The sequence below is a fragment of the Periplaneta americana genome, chromosome 3 (genome assembly GCF_040183065.1).
Source record: "Periplaneta americana isolate PAMFEO1 chromosome 3, P.americana_PAMFEO1_priV1, whole genome shotgun sequence".
Lineage (NCBI taxonomy): Eukaryota > Metazoa > Arthropoda > Insecta > Blattodea > Blattidae > Periplaneta > Periplaneta americana.
Window position 1 is genome coordinate 151,147,812 of NC_091119.1, and position 19,863 is coordinate 151,167,674.

General features: G+C 34.7%; 1 protein-coding gene across 1 annotated transcript; it reads right to left on the minus strand.

Moving 5' to 3' along the window:
• Positions 1 to 1,021: 1,021 nt before the first annotated feature.
• Positions 1,022 to 19,190, minus strand: Vamp7 (Vesicle-associated membrane protein 7). The gene is made up of 7 exons (XM_069821860.1): positions 19,019 to 19,190; positions 18,586 to 18,808; positions 16,210 to 16,347; positions 9,104 to 9,194; positions 8,055 to 8,122; positions 7,368 to 7,460; positions 1,022 to 4,279 (listed from the first exon to the last, which is right to left on the minus strand). Exons 2-7 carry the CDS (start codon positions 18,787 to 18,789, stop codon positions 4,211 to 4,213), a joined length of 663 nt encoding a protein of 220 aa, XP_069677961.1. The 5' UTR covers positions 18,790 to 18,808; positions 19,019 to 19,190; the 3' UTR covers positions 1,022 to 4,210.
• Between the last annotated feature and the right edge of the window lie 673 nt (positions 19,191 to 19,863).

Sequence of the window (19,863 nt, forward strand, 5' to 3'; positions counted from 1 at the left end):
TTAATGCTTTTCTGAAAATGTTTTTTGAATACACATTATACTGCACTGAGATTGGCTTTCAGAGTTTTAAGATTAGAATTTTTTTTTTTTTTCAAACTTTGCATTAAAATCTCCATGCCTAGTTCGGTAGTGCCTTTGTTAGTTTTCCACACTTAAAAACAGAAACATTATCCCACTACAAAAGATAAACACACTTTCCTTTCACATCAGTAAAGAAAAATTCCAACTCTCAATCAGAATTGAAATAAAAAAAAAACCACACACACACAACAAAAATGCAACACTGCTCATCGATAAGGGACTAACGGATTGCCTTGCTTGTTGTGAGTAAAGGGAAGGAGTGGTTGCCTTGTTGCCAAACTGTGTGTGGAGATCAATTAGTAACAGCAACATATTTTTCAGCAGTGATGAAAAAAAAAAAAAAAGTTTGCAATTAACTGGTTGACAATCCCAAATATAAATCATATGCTTCCTCCAGATCATTCCTCCCAATCATATTTAAAAATTAAATCTGAAAATAAGGTGAAAGAGAATTAACTACTCACTAATCTTACTTACTTATTGGCTTTTAAGGAACCCGGAGGTTCATTGCTGTCCTCACATAAGCCCACCATTGATCCCTATCCTGAGCAAGATTAATCCAGTCTCTACCATCATAATCCCACCTCCCTCAAATCCATTTTAATATTATCTTCCCATCTACGTCACGGCTTCCCCAAAGGTCTTTTTCCCCGCCGGCCTCCCAACTAACACACTATATGCATTTCTAGATTCGCCCATATGTGCTACATGCCCTGCCCATCTCAAGCGTCTGGATTTAATGTTCCTAATTATGTCAGGTGAAGAATACAATGCGTGCAGCTCTGCGTTGTGTAACTTTCTCCATTCTCCTGTAACTTCATCCCTCTTAGCCCCAAATATTTTCCTAAGAACCTTCACTAATCTACATATTCATTATCCAATAGTTTTGTTATAATCAAATTCCGTAGCATTCAGGTGAAAATCCAAATAAAAGAAGAGAGACTAAACAAATTCATTTATTTCTATTTTACAAGTGAATAAAAGGCTTTTAAAATCAGTTCAACAACTTGTAACACAATTACGATGTGTGCATTAAACATACAGTATAACATTTACATACAAGACAATAAGCATTCTTATGATAAAAGTATAAACTGCACGTGTGAAGTTTAGCAAATAAATATAATTATATATAAAAACAATTACTTGACACAGTACCTTCAAACTGAAATAGGGATATTTTATGAACTACAGAGGATTTCTTTAAGTTCAAGATGACTCACTATTCTCAGTCAGCAAAGTGAGCATTAACTTACGACGATACCTATACCTCTCTCTCTCTAGCACTAACAAGATTGATTAAATCTCTGAAAATTATATAGGAGAGAAAGAGCCATAAATTTCGTCAATCAGGGCTGGCAAAAGAATACAGGGGTTTGAATTTAGGGAAGAGTTTTGGGGAAACCAACATTCCGTCATTACAGTAATAACACACTGTTTTGTATTACATAAACTTTATTACACAGTGACGTTAACAGTTTCTATTAAGTACACTTTTGTGTACATTTAACATTACTAACATATGCAAGTAATCTTAAGTCATTATCACAGTAGATCAATTTCATAACTTCAACAGGACATATATTTAAGAATTAAGATCTCTAAATAATATCATGTGATTTCTAATATTGCAACAGAGAATGTCAATTCTAAATAGTCTCCTCATAAACGACTTCCGGTTTACAAGAAGGAATTATTAAGATAAATATATTTTACAGACAGATAATTAGATACATTCTCTCAACTATAATTCATTTATGAACTAAAATATTCTATAATATGTAAATGAAATGTAATATACAAGTGAATAAACAATTAATATTGTAACATTCTGTGGTCCCCTGAAAAACAGTAACTTGGAAAATATGACACTACCCAACCCCTTACCTTTCACCAGCCCGGTTTGCTATTACAGTGCTAATCACTCTTAACAAGATACCACAAAGAAAATTTGGTTAACTATATTCTTTCAGTATTTTTATCGAGGGCCGAAGAAAAGTTATTATTCATTACTACAGGAAAGGAAGTGTTTACATCTCTGGTGTGTTCTTACAGCACTAATAAATGAGGGGTCCAGTCAGAGAAGTGAACAAGACACATATCCTGTTATAATTATAGAATATCTCATTATTTCTCTGAAATGTGAAGAAATAACATCTTCAGACTAAACTCTATGACAATATATTATTCCAATGGTATAATTCACATCTATAAATTTGGAATTCATGAGCAGAGACAGCAAAGCATTCCAATTTATCTTAATTATCCCCCTATCTGACTGGGCCCTTCAATTGACAATTGTAAATTATAGTGCTACAATTCATAACCTCCATCTTCGTAATTGAAATACTAAACAGAGTTCCACAAACAGCTTAATCAGACTAGCACACCTGTGATTGGAGTACTGAGGCCAAAGGACAGACTGAGACAGTCTTTTGTGGTACTCCTAACGAGACAGTTTGTCGAGATCTTTCACAGTGTATAATTCATGCCAATAGCAGACTGTCAATTGCAGTATTAGATTAATCTAGTTGAGGGACACAAATTAATATTCCACAATACCCAGAATGAATACTGAAAAACCAGTTACTTCAATAAAAAGAGGACCAAGTAAGATGGTGTGTGTGTCAAAAAAAAGTTGGCACTGCTGGCAGTAGAAGTTACTTTTCATGAAGGAAGTTTTCTTAATCTCTTAAATTGCAAGCTCTGATATATTTCTGTTGTTAGTTTCTTCCGACAGTAACATGCATAAGAGTTGATTCTAATACAACTTAACACAACTCACTGATTATTATGATCAATACTATTTTTACACAGATATCCGGTTAAATGAATTAAATGTATTTATCTATTTATAAGAAACAGGTGTGCGTTTTGTTCACAGTTAAACTGGTTTATTTCTAATATATAGGCTAACCTACAAAATTTTTTATTGCTGAAAAAGTGTGTCTATTTAGTAAAGCCTCACAGCACGAAAAATATAGACCTAACACCATCATCATCATCATCATCTATTATTCTTATTCTTGAAAAGAATTAATGTCACATAAGATTTTAGGCTTTTATGATGACCATGTTTATATGCAGACTATTGAGCTGAAACTTAATACCCCCAACATTTCGGAACTTGCTATATTCGTAAGTTCCGTCTTCAGGGCAGCATAGTAAAATTTGTTTTTGGAGTAGCATGATTCAATAAAGTAGGTGACACTTCAAGTCAATGAATGTATGACACTGAAGATGGAACCCATATGCAGTTATGAAACATTAGAAATGTTAAGTTCCAGCACATGGTAGAATTAGTCTGCTTCTGAAGGTATATGTATTTCTCAAAATATTTCAATCTAGATAGATATTGCATAAAAGAAAGGGTCTACACACCTCAGTCAACCAATTAAACTTATGCAGAACAATTTCAAATCCCCAATCATAGTCAATGAGAAAAACAAAACTTCGACTTCTGATCTCAGATTAGAATCCAAAGAGCTACATCTCACATGATCCTCTTACATGTAAACAATAAGGGTTCTGACGTTAATATTTGCTATTATATTATATGAGAAATCTCCTACATTTGTAGTTTCTGTCTTTATAAAGTTATTTGCAGCTACCTGGATATACTAAGTACAAGCTATACTCCAATATCAAAACAAAACCACCTGTTTCTAAAAATGTAAACAAGATTTTATGCAAAAGAAAAAAAAATATATATATATATAATCTGAAACTTCTGATAAAATTAAATATGTAGTCTCTCTTGTGAAACACATGGCATTCCTAAGCAAATATGTTCTGCCAATGCACACCACACAATTACCTTGCTTATCAAGGACTCAGTCACGTGTATCTAGGCACACTCATTCTGATCATGCAACCATGTTATAATACTCTAGAATGAGGAAATGAAGTTGGGCAACTACTTCACTGGGTGACAGTATTATGCAAATAAAAATGTCACAAGCAACCAGGGTTGTACAAATCACAGATAAATCTGTCCCACTCAATTTGCTATAGTTTCCATCACGAAGCTGCTGCAATGAGTTAGGTAAGAGCTGTACTGAGTTATTGTGTACAATCTTCCCAACAACCTTGCTGAAGTCAGTCAGTCACATTTTCAAGTCGTATTCCTTTATTTTCCAACACAGCTCTGCCAAGCAAGTCCTCCACATGATATGGAGACAATGATGTATATTATCACCTGTAATCGAACACCACAATTTGTTATAGTGAACACATGTCCATATGGACGAATTAATTTAATAATAATAATAATAATAATAATAATAATAATAATAATAATGCACACTAACTGTTAAAAGGTTATTCTACAAACTGAAACTCCAAAATCTTAAAACTCAAATACAATAACGGTAAAAGGCTAGAATTTGCAAAAATAGGCAGCTGAGCTTTCGAGAAGGTTGAATCGTAGACTTAGTACTCTTAGCTCCTCAGAACTGTATAGTCATGCAATCAGCATAGCATGTCATGTCCCTGTTTGGAATGGTGAATAGTACATTATGCAACGAGTCTATAATGGTACTAATTAAGACGCGAGTATGTTTATGAAACGAGCGCAAGCGAATTTCGTAATTTTCATACAAGCGTCTTAATTACCATTACAGGCAAGTTTCATACGACTTTTTATGCTCGACCATATTTCTAACTTGAAATTATTCATAAATATTCATGTTATTCTTATCTGACTGGGGAGCAGAACTGACCTTGTGCAATATCTCGTAAATTGTGAAATGTGCGCAGACGCGAAAGTATTGATTTTTTCCGAGAAACAAATGTCATTGACCTTGATATAATCTAGAGAGTAAAATAAACATTAATCTTGATATAACCTTGAAATTGATTTAGACATTGAAAACGAGATGACAAATTGAATTTATTTGAATATTATTTACAATCAACGCTAATTATTATAGTAACAGAATATAACCTTCTGCGACAGTATTGGATTTCCAGCCTCCGTGACGTTTTGCTAGTTATCTTTCGATTGCATATCCGAGAATAATCAATATTTGCGCTTTCATATTGCTACAATGGTGTTTTCTGATTGGTGGAACACCTGAACTTTAATGAGGTCCATTAAAGGGTTGCTACCAGGTGTATAATTACTACATTTCGGCATGGTCGAGCATAAACATATAACAACTTCAGGAACATACTCGTATGAATCATGATATGTTTATAAGTCATACATAAATGTGTTTGAAACGGTTGAATAAGCTGTGTGCAATGCACAATCTCTCCCATCTTTCAACCATTCTGAAAATTTGCAAAGTATGTTATCTTATTTCACTAGTTGATCTACATTCCTTCCAAAAACTTGAATCGTCAATACTCCTCTTTTACTGTACAGACCCAGAAACAAAATTTGGGCCACCTGAATTTTCCAATGTTCAGTGCTTACTGAGCATGCGCAGTATGCCATAACTGGAACTTTGAAAATTCAGGTGGCTCATATTTTGTTTCGGATCTGTACAAAAAATAATTCTATATGATGGCGCACAAAATATGATACACTGAAAATGGTCCATCTTGTTGGCATATAACCTCTTTGAGATGAATCCCCATGTTTGTGACCACTTTACAACACAATTTCCCTGTCAATTGCTGAAAAGAAATCACAAGCACCACTTGCAATACATTTTCTGGTTTCTTGAGATAAACTTTCTCCTTCAGTTTTCCCAAAAAAAAAGAAAATCACAGGGATTATTATTGGGGCTGTGTGTGGTGATCACAATGAACTGCCCTGAAAATGTTCTGGATATCAATGAGACATCAAACAGAACCCAAAATATTCATACAGGAAATCCAGAACAACATTTGCTGTATGAGGACGAGCTCCGTCTTTCATAAACCATTGTGTGTCCATTAGTAATTTTGTCGTCAAGGGTTGTGGAAGAAAACTGTTTTGCAATATGTCCCATGTGCTGCATACTATTAACTGTATTGTTGAAAAAGAATAGACCAATGATTCCATGACTGGAAATTGCAATTCACATACACACTCTTTCTCACTATAACAGTCAGACTTGTGTGCAATATTTGGGGTGTCGCTTGCCCAAAATATAACTTTCTGCTTGCTTATAAAACTGTTCGGGGCCGGGTAGCTCAGTTGGTAGAGCAGCTAACTACGGACTGGAAGGTCCCAAGTGGTGACGGGATTTTTCTCGTTGCCAAACTTCCAGAACGGCCGCGGGGTTCACTCAGCCTCCTATTTTAAAATTGAGTACCGAGTCTTTCCCAGGGGTAAAAGGCGGTCAGAGTGTGGTGCCGACCACACCACCTCATTCTAGTGCCGAGGTCATGGAAAGCATGGGGCTCTATCTCCATGCCCCCCAAGTGCCTTCATGGTGTATGACGGGGATACCTTTACCTTTTTTACCTTTTATAGAACTGTTCAGATAAACGTATATCTCTTCAAATAACACAAGCAACAAACTATATCTGCTTGTCATTCACCATTAGTTTCTGAAGCATTGTAATTCTGTACAGGAAGAAGTGCAGATCTGATCTGCATAGAGTATTCTCAGAAGAGAATGATATGAGACGTCCTGCTCAGAAGAAATTCTGGTAGATTTAGTGGGACCTCCAGATAAAGCCACTGTCACAGCTTCAATATTCTCTGGTGTACAATATGCGAGCACAGAGTTGTTCTCTCTCCAAAACTGCCATCAATTTCAAATTTTGTGGCCAGTCTATATATTGTCTGTTTGCCCATGGGGTTGTTCTCTCTCCAAAACTGCCATCAGTTTCAAATTTGTACCAGTCTATACAATATCTGTAGGAAGCTCACAGCATACCAAAATAAACACTAAAACATTTCTGAGTCCAGACTACACTCTTTGTTTTTACATAAAATACCACCATTTTCACCCTATGTCCCCATAGCAACCACCTCCTGTCTACGATATCCTACAAACTGAAGCAGGTGACGCCACTCATGAATAACATCGCCATCTACTGAACCATGTATGAACTAGGCTATTCGTCACAAGATTTGAAACTTTTGAACCCAAAATTAAATATACATACATTTTCAGTGTAAAACATTTCGAGCGTCATCCTGTATGTAAGGTACAGTTAATATTTAATGTACAATAATAATTAAATACAGTATTTATTAAAAAGCCAACCAAAAGAGATAATGTGGCTTATTATGATACAGCATTTACATCCATAATCTGATGTATCATAATAGCTATTTGCTATGAATATTTTGGCTTTAAATCCTCATGTCCATTGTAATTCCTACAATTTAATGCTTCACTTACAGCAACAACTACTGCAATGATGACATACAACTTCACATTCTTCCAGAACATGGAGCGGGCCAGGTTGCGGCTTGTCTTACGAAAAGTTACAGACTGAAACAAAAGTCAGTGATTTGGATGAAGCAAAGAAAGAATAGAATGTGTAAATAAATCATTAAAGCATTCGTTCATAATGTAAAAATTGCCTAAAGAAAAAATATAGTTTTAATTGATTTTAAATATTTATTACAAGACTGTTCAAAATTTGTTTAACAGCATATTTAATTGTTGCTTAGTTCTAACCTGAATCACATCTAAAAGCATGACTATAGATTTGTGCAAGGAATAAAATACAATTTCATTTTTCATTCCACAAAGCATAGAGGAAAACGAAGCAAAGAAAATAGAGGTGGTGATGGCAACAGCAGGGCTACTGCTGATAACGAACAGTAGGATGACGATGCAAAAGTATTTTGAGACAGAAAAAGTTTTATTTTGGACGAAGTTTTAAAAAACTTTCATGCTTCAAGTTTGTCAATGCTTTCAGAAAATGACTGTTACTTCTTGCAAAGACTTACTCAACAATTTTTACACAAATGGTTAGCTGTTACACTGACAGCTTCATGTAGAAATTTAGAACAGTTAACTGTAGTAATTTTGTCTACTGTTGTTCACACAATACTGGAAGAGAAAAAGAAAGGTACTTACATTGGCACTCAGGTTTTCAGTCTTGTTGACCAAAAGTTCCAGTCTCTCTCCTCGCATGGCTACGTTATCTGCAAAATAGATATCAATATTGTAAGATCTGACTTACAATTCATTCTTAATTAAGAGCAGTTTAAACTGTTAACTTTAGCAAACACTTTGTGTGTGTGTGTGTGTGTGAGAGAGAGAGAGAGAGAGAGAGAGAGAAGGGGGGGGGGAGAGACAATTTACTAACAGTATTCTTAACTAATCTTTATTTGTTCAGATTTGTGCACAAACAAATTCTCATTACCAAAGGTAACATTTTCATTACTTACTTACTTAAAAATGACTTTTAAAGAACCCAGAGGTTCATTGTCACAGTCACATAAGACCGCCATCGGTTTCTATCCTGAACAAGATTAATCTAATCCCTAGCATTATATTCCACCTCCCTCAAATCCATTTTAATATTATTCTCCCATCTATGTCTCGACTTCCCCAAAGATTTTTTTCCCTTTGGACTCCCAACTAACATTCGTTACTATTTGTTCTAGCCCCCTTGAAAATGGCTCTTTTATTATTTTAAAAATGTCCCAAACAAGGAAATCAGATAGAATTTTCCGAAGATAGAAAATAATGCTACAATACATGATATTACATTTTAATAATTCAACACACACTCTATTCAGTTTCATTTAATAAACATTTTTTTTATCAATTTGCATAAATCTGAGGACCTTTCCTTTTGAATCTTAGTACCGTATCATTTTAATAGTGCTTTTTTAAGCATGTTTGAGCTCGAAGAATCTGAGCTCCCTTATTGCTTTACTTTTGAATTTCTTCAAGTCTTTCTTCTTTCTAAGCATGAGAGCATATTTTAAAAGACAAATAATTGCTTTATAGAATAGATTCGTATTAACTAGATGTGGCATTGTGTCCACCCATGTCACAAGACTCCCACTGTATGCCAGCAAAAGGAGGAGGAGGAGGAGGAGGAGGAGAATAAGAATAAGAAGAAGAAGCAGCAGCAGTAAAGTCTTAATTTAATTCCAAGAACATTAACAACTTACCAATATTCTTAACCATAATGTTTTTCAGTTCATCCAATTCCCCGTGTACTCGAGATATGGTATCTATCTCTCGAGATTCAGAATAGTGTTTCTGCAATGAAACAAAGCTACAATTTTTACAACTGTCTGGAATTAAAGTAATGTAGCCACAAATACTAATAAAGATGACTACATATAATTTTGTCAGATACTGTATTTTAAATGTTGGTAATTTTGATACGAAAGACATATTACAGTTGTAAATTAGTTTCAAAAGCAATAACAACATTTAAATATATCTAATTATAAAAGTAACAGTACATTTCTATTTACTTTACATCAAAATACATAATGCTTATAATTACTGTTGTGTATTTTGTGAGTCTGCTAAAAAAACTACTGCTAACATACAAGGAAAATCATCACTCCATAATCATCATCATCATCATCAATAGCTATCAGGGTTTAGGCCATTTGGCCTGTTCCGTCTCAGGTGAAAAGCTGGTCTCTCCATCGCTTCTTCGGGCGTCCACGATCTCGGTATCCAAGGGGTCTGTAATTTAATAATCTCCTGAGTAGTCTATCATTTGGCATCCATAGAACATGCTCATGCCAGTTGCTCCGATACTTGTGGATTGTCTCTGTAATGGCTGTGATATTTAGTTCTTGTCGGATGTCTTCATTATATTTATGGTCATAGAGAGTGTAGCCTGCTAGCGGTCTTAGTAATCTCATCTCAGCTGCTTCTATTCTTTTCAGTTGACTAGTTGTTAGAGTCCAAGTTTCTGATCCATATAGCAAAGTTGGAATGGCCATTGTTTTGTAGAATTTCAAAATTGTGTCTTGCCGGACCTTCTTAAACAGTGTATTTCTAATTGTTCTTAGCAGCTGTTGAAATTTGGCTAATTTATTATCTATATCTCGAGAATGAATATAGGAGAGATTACAGCCAAGGTAAGTAAAAGCATTTACTTGCTCTACTCCAGAGTTATTGATAACTATTTTAATTCTTATAGAATGTTTACCAATAAAGGCCATGGTTTTTATTTTGTGTATAGAAATTTCTAAATTGTACTCTTTTGCTTTTTGATATAACCTATGAATTGCCATTTGTAAGTTGTCTTCGGTGTTAGCTAATATAATTACTCATCTGCGTAGAGCAGAGTGTTAAGGGGTTTATTATCGATCATAAAATGTGTGGCCAAATCAATTTCCCAGTCCTTAATAAGTGCATTAATATATATATTAAATAAACAAGGAGACAGCGGACAACCTTGTTTTAAGCCTTGATTTGTTATCCTAGTCGTTAAACTAATCTTGTTATTAATTTTAATTTTAATCTTTGTGTTTCTGTACATGCTTTGAATGGCATAAATTAAATTTTGAAGTATCCCTTCTTTCTTTAAAATGTTCCAAAGTGTTGATCTATTTCCAGTATCAAATGCTTTTTGGAAATCAATAAATGTTATGTGTGTTGGAATATTGAACTCTCGATGTTTCTCAATAAGTTGGGCCAATGTAAAAACTCCATCAATGCAAGATCTATTTTCTCTGAAGCCATTTTGTTCTTCAAGAAGTATCGTTTCAGTGATTGTCTTTAGTCTGCTATTTATGATTTTTGCATATATTTTAGCCGCTGAATTTATTAGACTAATGCCTCTATAGTTAATCTTATCTTTTCTATTCCCTTTTTTGTAAATGGGAACCACTAGTGACTCATTCCACTCATCAGGTAAGCTTCCATGGCTCCAACAGACATTTATGAAATTTAGGAACTTATTCAGGAATGATGGCGGGGCATGTTTAAAGAGTTCAGTACTGATTCCGTCTAGTCCTGGTGTTTTCCTGGATTTGCTTTTTTGAAGCACTGATATTAGTTCTTCCATGTCAATCTGATCAACTGCTATATAGTTTAAATTTTCGTTAATTTCTGAGGCTTCCGTGTTCGTCCATAGTTGTTCATAATAATTTAGCCAGCTTTCCATTGGAATGGGATTTATATTCAAATTATCTTTTACCGTTTTATTTAATTCATTTAAAATTTTGTATGCTTTGATCTGTTGGCCATGTATATCATATTCTATATTATTTAGAATCCCAAAATCTTTTATCACCAAGACAAGCCGGCTTTCGACAACTACACTCTACCAATGAACAAGTCATACGCCTCGGCCAAGAAATAAAAGACAGTTTTAACAAGAAAGAAGATACCTTGGCAATATTTATTGACTTTCAGCTAGCATATGACTCTGTTTGGAGAAATAAATTATTACTAAAACTCCAGAAATTAGGTATCTCCAGCAATATGTTCAGATGGATATCAGAATTCCTTAGTCAACGATTCATTGCCACTAAATTCAATAACTCACTTTCTAGTTACAGACAAACATATCGAGGTCTACCTCAGGGCGCTGTCCTCAGCACAACTTTATTCAATATTTATATAAATGACTTACCTATTAGAGGAATCAAACATGAAAACAGCACTATTTGCAGATGATATAGTTTTGTGGACTTCCGGATCTTACAGACTTAGAGACAAAACTCAAAATTCTGCTCTTAAAGCTCTAAATCAACTACATGAATGGAATACATCAAATTTGATGACACTCAATTTAAGCAAAAGTAACTACCAAATATTTTCACTCGGTAAAAAAGAAAGAGAATTCAATATCCAATACAATGGCCAACACCTTCCTAGGACTTATGAATCCAAATATCTTGGAGTTATTTTCGATAGTAAGTTAACATGGAGCAACCATTTGAAATACATTTCTGAAAAAGCTCGTAAAAGATTCTCCCTTCTAAAAAGACTAGCAGAAAAGAAATGGGGATGCTCTAGGAATACTTTGAACACTACATACAAAATGTTTATACAGCCAGTGCTGACATACTGCGGAGAAATTTTAATTACTTCACCTTTCATAAACGAAATAGAATATGTTCAAAACCAAGCTCTCAGACTCATTACTGGTGGAATCAAAACAACTCCAATAGATTCTATGAGATTCCTCACTAATATTAACAGCATCAATATGACAATAGAAGAAAAAGCACTGATTCAATATGAAAAACTTATTAGATTACCAGGAAACAATTGCCATTCATACAGTCCTCTCTGTAGATTGAAAACTTAAAAAAGTTTCATATCCATTGTTCAAGAATTAAAACAGAAAATCAAAATCCCGAATTTAAAAGAAAACCTACAAATTAAACCAAACCCTTTAACTCTATTAAATATGGAATATAATCTAAATTTAACAGAAGAAATACTGAAATCAGAAGTAAGCACTGAAATACTAAAACAATTGTCTTTAGAGACAATTAATATTAGATACCCCCCACAAAACTGGCTTCATTTATACACTGACGGATCCTTGATCTCCAGAGAACAAGGTGCCGGTGGAGGTGTTACGTGCTGTCTCTTCTCACTTTATAGATCTCTTGGGTATGGAACAACAAGTTTTGATGGAGAAATTATTGCAATAAGTGAAAGTCTCAGGAATCTTCTATGCCACACCAGTAAATTTAAAAATGCAGTTATATTGTCAGACTCCAAAGCAGCTATTCTATCAATAGTCTCTAAACACACACCTTCATCTCAAACAGCAGAAATAACTAAAATGCTCTCTCAATTAATATCACTCAATAAAAGAATTGTATTCCAATGGATACCATCCCACTGTGGAATCCTGGAAAATGAGAACGCGGATGCTTTAGCAAAGAAGGGCAGCACTGCTACTTACAGATCTGTTACTAAATCTACATATTACTCTGTGAAAAGATTTATTAAATCTACATACTTAGACTTCAACAAAATTTGATAAAACAATCCCATGGGAAAAAATGGAACTCTCTGCATCAAAATCCACAGTTAATACCCGATTTACCACGAAAATCGTCTGTAGCTGCATTTAGATTGGCAACAGGCCAGGATTGTTTGGCCAAACACCTGCATAGAATTGGAATATATCAGTCCCCTAACTGTCCATTGTACAACTCAAACCAAGAAATGGATTCGGAACACCTCAAAATCTGTGCTTCAGTGGCTGGTCATGATAATATCTTTGAAAAATATTGGAGTGCAAGAGGTCAAATGACTTTATTGTCAAACACCTGGTATTAGAAAACAACAACATATTATTGCTAATGAATGTCTCCCATGTTTCTCTATTTAATTTCCGGGCTTCTTTTTTGGCAACTGCAGATAATCATTTGTAATTAATAAGATTGTTGTCTGTTCGCTCATTAAGATATTTAAGGTATGCCTCTTTTTTATCTTGAATTTTGCGTGCTATATCTTCATTCCATATAACAAGACCTCGTTTATGTAATTTTTTCTTCCTTGTTCCTAAAGCTTCTCTAGCAGCTTTTATTAATGCATCTTTAAGGCATTTCCATTCATGATTGATATTTGGACTCACTGCATATTGTGGAAGATATAAATTAATTCTGTTTTTAAATAACAGACAAATGCTTTGATCACTTAACAAATTAGTTTTGATTACTTCTTCCTTTGGTTCTTGAGTGTATTTTCTTTTCTATTTAATAGGTATCCTAAAAGTGGATATTACAAGGAAATGATCACTGCTTATATCGTATCCTCTAAATACTCTGGTATCTCTTACGTAAGGGGAAATTTTATTATTTGTTAATATATAGTCAATTATAGATTTATGTCCTCTAGCTGTCCAAGTATACTTATGGATTTCTTTGTGACGGTAAAATGAGTTAGTAATTTTAAATCCATTTGTTGATGCAAAGTCGATTAATTTTACTCCGTTGTTATTAATAGTCTGTTCCCCATTATTACCCATAACACCATCTACTGGGACATTGCCTATTCTTGCATGTAAGTCACCTGCTATGACAATATAGTCTGTTTTGTTGACTTTATCCAGTTGTTGTTGTAGTTCATCATAAAACTTTTCTGAATCTGCCGTTTTTCCCTCTTCTGGTGCGTAGACTCCGAAGATTGTTATAAATCCTTGTCTTATTTTAACTCGTAGGGATAAAATTCTCTCATTTATAAAGCAATATGAATCAATTTTGTTTTTCCATTTCGATCTAATCAAGATTCCAACACCAGCCGCTGCGCGTGTATTTTGATTCACCCCACTATAAAGCAAAATATATTCTTTAAATTCTTTAGTGCCTTGTAGTTTCTTCTGATCCCTGGGCAATGTAACCTCAAGGTTATAGCAAATGGGAGAGGGTGAGAGCGAGTATCCAGCGCTCTCAAACTGGATCCCCCTGGCTATGGGAGCATACCCAAACAGAAAACAGGCAGGTTCAGAGGCCTTAAGGTGGCATTCCCACCACTGAACTTTCTCAGCGATGGGTTGGTAACCCATTCTGAGGAGATTTTACTTACTCGTCATTCTCAGGAGAAACAAAGCCGGACTGATTTTATCACTCCATAATACAATTAATTTAATTATAAATGTGTTTTTTTTTTAGAAATATTTTTATGAAAACAAGAAAATTTTGCGACCACTGTTGTGAGAGTTAAAAGGCCATGCAGAAAGAGCCCCAGAAGCAAAAGGAATGCGCTTTTGTCGTTTAAATAACACGCCAACTATTATAGTGGGGAGATTGCAACAAGATTTCAGTGGTAGAAGTGCCCTTCGAAAATCAGTAACAATGGATCACATCACTGGTGAACAACGTGCATTTTGTGTAAGGACATTTTACGAGAACCGCCATTCTTTCATATCTGTTCGACGTCGATTCCATGCACATTATAGCCTGTAAAACAAGTCCAAATCTTACTTAATAATGAGTGAGGAAGTTTGAAGTCAATGGTTCAACAACACGCATCCTATTGTCGCCATAGGAGCATCAGAAGTGAGGAAAATATCGTGCATGTTTGGCAATCTGTAGCATGTCATCCTCGGCGAATGGTGCACAAACGAACTGCGGTTTTAAATTTGCATTCATCAAGTGTGCAAAAAAGTAAATCCTAGACATAACAGTCCATGAAGGACCATGACCAACCAGCTGGCTGCTGGCCTCAAGTCCACATGCCGAAGCACAGGTGGACGATCATCCAACCAGAATGGCGGTATCATGTGGTTAGCACGATGATCTCCCCAGCCATTATAGCTGGCTTTTATAACCGGATTTCGCTACCTATCGTAGCTTCCCAAGTGCATCATGATGCTGGGTGAGACAATGACTAAGACGTAGTGCACCTGTTCAGTTGAGATACACATAACCTCGCTAATTTCACGGTCATTCAACACCATAGTGTGAATTTTTTTTCTATGGTTTCTTCGCTTGTTGCTGTTACTGGATGTCCACTGCACACTTTTTCGACCATGTTTAAATAGTGCTACCCATTTCTTCACAGTCAAAACCACTGGAGTGGATTTCCCCAGTGTAGCATCCATATCTGCTGGATTCATTGCCTTTTTCCCGAAATATTTAATGACAGCAAGAAGCTTGATATTTTCCATTTTTGCCAATTTGTTCAGAGCATTGATTTTTCGTGCTTGAACTAATGCAAAATGGCCACTAACAATGGCGGCATTGTTAACACGTTTTCAATGCCATCTACTGGTATGTGTCAGGCCACGAACTTTTCGAATGCACCTCATTATGTTGTCAGTAGACCTAAATTAAAACAAAATCTGTTAAATTTAATATCTTATCTTACCCGCCTGAGTCCTGAGAGTGAAGTACACTATACCATACTTCACACATGATTATTATTAAAATGTATGTGCAGAGACCTGAAGTATAGTATAATATACCTGCATTTGTGCCCTAAATGTAACCTGTAGAGTTTTTTGCAGCAATTTTTCTCATGTCAGTGACTTTTTTTTGAAGTGTAAAATTATATAAAACTTTAAAAATAAAACAACAAATGTCTCAGGAGGTTAGCCTATACCATCTTGCACATCTATATTATTTTATTATAAACATGCAATTCATAAAATACATAATTATGTTATTCAAAGCAGCATAGCTGTTTGAACGACTTCAACGAGGACACCCTTCTCATTCCCCTTTTTTCACCTGAAGACAAATACTGAGACAATATTTGAAATGCTGTGACCTCCTTAGTCATTAACAGCAACAGAAAAGGACCAATCTAATCCTCTTCTTATGAAAATGATGCTTACCATTTCATTTGCTAGAACTTGTGAAAACTCTGTGTTCATTGCATATGCCAAAGCTGTTTCTACTCTGGAGCCATATGCTGTCTGAAATCTTCTTTTGATGTCATTTAGGAACAGAAATGCTCTTGATCGCTCAAATTCCTACAATAAAAAGAGACACCCATACAATCATACTTTAAAATTGAATGCAAATAGATATAAACTGTACCGTGCGTATCGTGCACTTTGCATTTATTTTCTGCAAGCACATATGAAGATGTAATTTTTCATCAGGAAAAACAATGTCATTGTTGTTCTGCTTGCAATGACTAAGTTTTCTCTTTGTAATGCAATGTTGTCAAATTACTTTGGGGTTAATTTAGCGAATACGAGCAACAAGACTACTTTTCTGTCTTGTAAATGAAGCAGTCCCATCTGTGGACACAGTTACACATAAAAAATTTAATTCTAACCTTTTGAAATTATCATGAATTTAAAAAATATCCTCTTCCTTTGTAGGGTCTGGTTATTATTTACATCCTACAATTCCATCACCAATGGGACACATCTTAACATCAAAATAGCGAACATATATAAGTAACTTGGCATTGTCAGACACAGCCACCAATTCAATTTGAATCGCAAATTTTTTGTCCAGTTTGTTTCCCACTATTTGCTCAACATTTTGTGCCATGTCATGAATTCTACATCTTACACTGGCTTTCATTAGCTCTGATCAATCATGAAATGTATATGGTTACTTTAAATTTTACGTACCCTCTAAGAGATCTTCGCGTACCCCAGGTTGAATACCACCACCTTAGAGCATGCTTCTTTTTAGAGAATTTTCTTCAGTGTTATACAGCAGACAAGTAAGGGAGTAAGTACAAAGGTTACAACACTTGCCACTACCACGAGATGACATTTAAAGTTGTATTAGAAAGAAATGGAACTGACACTGAATGTCAGTGTTGCCAACTTGGGGTTTTTTTTGCTAGATATAGTAGATATTAATTAATTTATAATTCAGCAGGAGAAAAATAAAATTTAGTATTGTTGATATAGGGATTTAGCAGTTTTTTGGACTACTCTTAGAATAAAAAATTATTTTTTTACATCGATAACATTGAAATATAGCGGCCTGCCTTTAAGCAGTAGGCCTAGTAATTGAATCAGGTAAGAAAGTAGGCCTGTAGGTTTTTTGGAGAATCTCTAAATATTCTGTGCTTATTTCTAAGACTGTCTCAGATATATCCTTCTGCTAGTCTCCTATATCTTCGAACTGAATGGCAAGTTGATTCTCAGTCCCTATATTTCCTTCCACATTCCCAATGTTAGCAACCAGCGCATAGATTTGTTATGAATAAACAGTACTCAGGCAACATAGTAATTATATCATCATTAAGCTTTACATGGTATAACAGTAGAATCATGCATGACAACAATTTTGTTGAACATGAGAGACCAAATCAGCCAAACAATATTGGACAGCTGCTTGCTGCCCAGTAGGCCTCCTGAAAGACATCCTGATTCTTCTAATGGATCCCTACAAAAAAAATGATGGATTATTATGCAGGAAGAATCCATCTATCAGCTAAGTTACATACTTTTTTTTTTTAATTCCGGTTAATTTTTCTTTTCTTCTGCATACACTATCACCCCAGACCTATGTGATGTGTTTCCATAGGCTATGAAGTTACACTAAGTTACATTCTTAACAGCAAAATCATTGGCAATCTCGTTCGTCCTTTCATCACGCTCTGTTCCCATTTGAACTTTAAAAAGACCACATTTGAATGAAAAAAAAAAAAAATAACACTTGATTTAAAAATTATTATTTAACCTCTACTAAATATGAATACCGACATCACGGGATGGGATGATGTGAGGTGAGCTTAAATTTGGTCAGATAAGTTTAACTTATTATTGTTTTTTTTTTTTTTTTACTTTGAATAGGCTATATTTCCTCAAAACATGAAGTTACACACTGCGTGTAGACCGTTCGAACATAAAAAAGTATTCTACTGAAATAATGTAAAATGTTGTAAGAGTAGTTACAAAAGAGAAACAGTAAACAAACAACTTGGTACGTACAAGAGAATAATGAAGGCACTATTACTAGAAAGGCTCTACTTGACTATAGCTTAATACATTTATTATATCAGCCCACGTTTTATAGTCACGGCGGCTAAACTAGCGCTGAGGTAGTTCCCTTCGTACTCAGCTTATACACTTTGCGTAGACGAATCTGTAACAGGTTAGGTTTGGTTAGTTTAGGCTTTTGTTATGCCTTGCATATATGATCAACTGCATCTCCTTACAAATTCAAAGATTTTCACTTCCGAAATCGCCGAACTACCACAGCGCTAGTTTCACACAACTTGAAAATTATATACTCACATCATCTGTAATACACATGTATATTATTCTATTCTCACAAATATAGTGGAAGAGATAGCTTCCATGTGAATATGTTAACTTTGCATTCTCCGGTGCAATTTTAGCCATAATCTGTTCCGTAACTTCTGAGAAGTTTCCAGCACATGATGCATATTTGGTGAGTACTGTTACACCTCTTGCTATTACACTATAGAGGATTGGCATTGTGGTGAGTCACTGTTGTCTGAAACAATAATAATCATAAATAAAGCTCAACTGTTCAAAAACTCATTACTGTCACTGTTTGATATTCAATATCATTATTAACGATTATGAGTACAAAAAAAATTGAAAAGAAACGTCAAACAATTCTTTTGGTCTAACCTTTTAAATTACGACCTCTTATATATGTATTTTTTTTCTCTTTTATACTAAGTAGAAACAAGCTATTTACCTCAGAAACTCAGAGACTTCCTAAAAGTAAATCAATGTCTGAAAAAAGTTTATCAGAAGCACGAGGTTATTGAATTACTTTGTGTTTAACAATCTACAAACAAGTTGACATAACAAAGGATACTATTCCATTTGATCTTTGGTACAGAACGATCTGCACCTACGTCACTTCCCTGACTGGGCGAGGGGTATAAAAACAACAATCAGAAGCACATGACCGAGTGTGCGCATTTAATACTAAATTACAAGATAATGCGTGATAATGCTTCACTTCATGTATGTAACTCTATATATACAAAATGTTAAGCCACATCAAATAATACATTAAAATCATATATAATTATTTAATTTGAAGTAAATAGATTTTGAAAACGCAATGACTAAATGAAAGGTAAACCCGTTTTCATGTGATAAAGATGACAGACAATGCTGATCGTGGTTACGAACAACGAACGAATAACGAAGCAAACCTTCGATGTTTGGAGCATGTGTACGCACATACAAATAACCATGATCATAAAAACTAAAAACGTAGGAAACTAATAAATTATAATATTAGGAAACCTTTCACCTTCTACATGTAATCAGTAATTTTTTCACTAAACGAATCAATGAAGTGATTCGTTCATTCATAGTTTCCTGTCCAAGTACAGGTCTTTCGCTGCAAACCCAGTATTCTTCAACCTCTATTTTCCTCAATGAAGTAATTAGGCCCTATTTAAGATTTTAATAACAGTGCGATCATGTAGTCCTACCGATACCTATGAAGTAGAATATTATTATAGAGATGTCGCGATAGCTTCCAAGGGAACCCGAATTTTCGAACACTAAAATTCAATTATATCT

What these genes read in the sequence shown, in the direction of transcription:
- Vamp7 (XM_069821860.1), bottom strand. Translation starts at nt 18,789, where the DNA reads ATGCCAATCCTCTATAGTGTAATAGCAAGAGGTGTAACAGTACTCACC. An exon ending in AAGTTCTAGCAAATGAAATG is followed by an intron (nt 9,195 to 16,209) that starts GTAAGCATCATT and finishes GTTTCATTGCAG; the next exon opens with AAACACTATTCTGAATCTCG. An exon ending in CTGAAAACCTGAGTGCCAAT is followed by an intron (nt 7,461 to 8,054) that starts GTAAGTACCTTT and finishes CTTTTGTTTCAG; the next exon opens with TCTGTAACTTTTCGTAAGAC.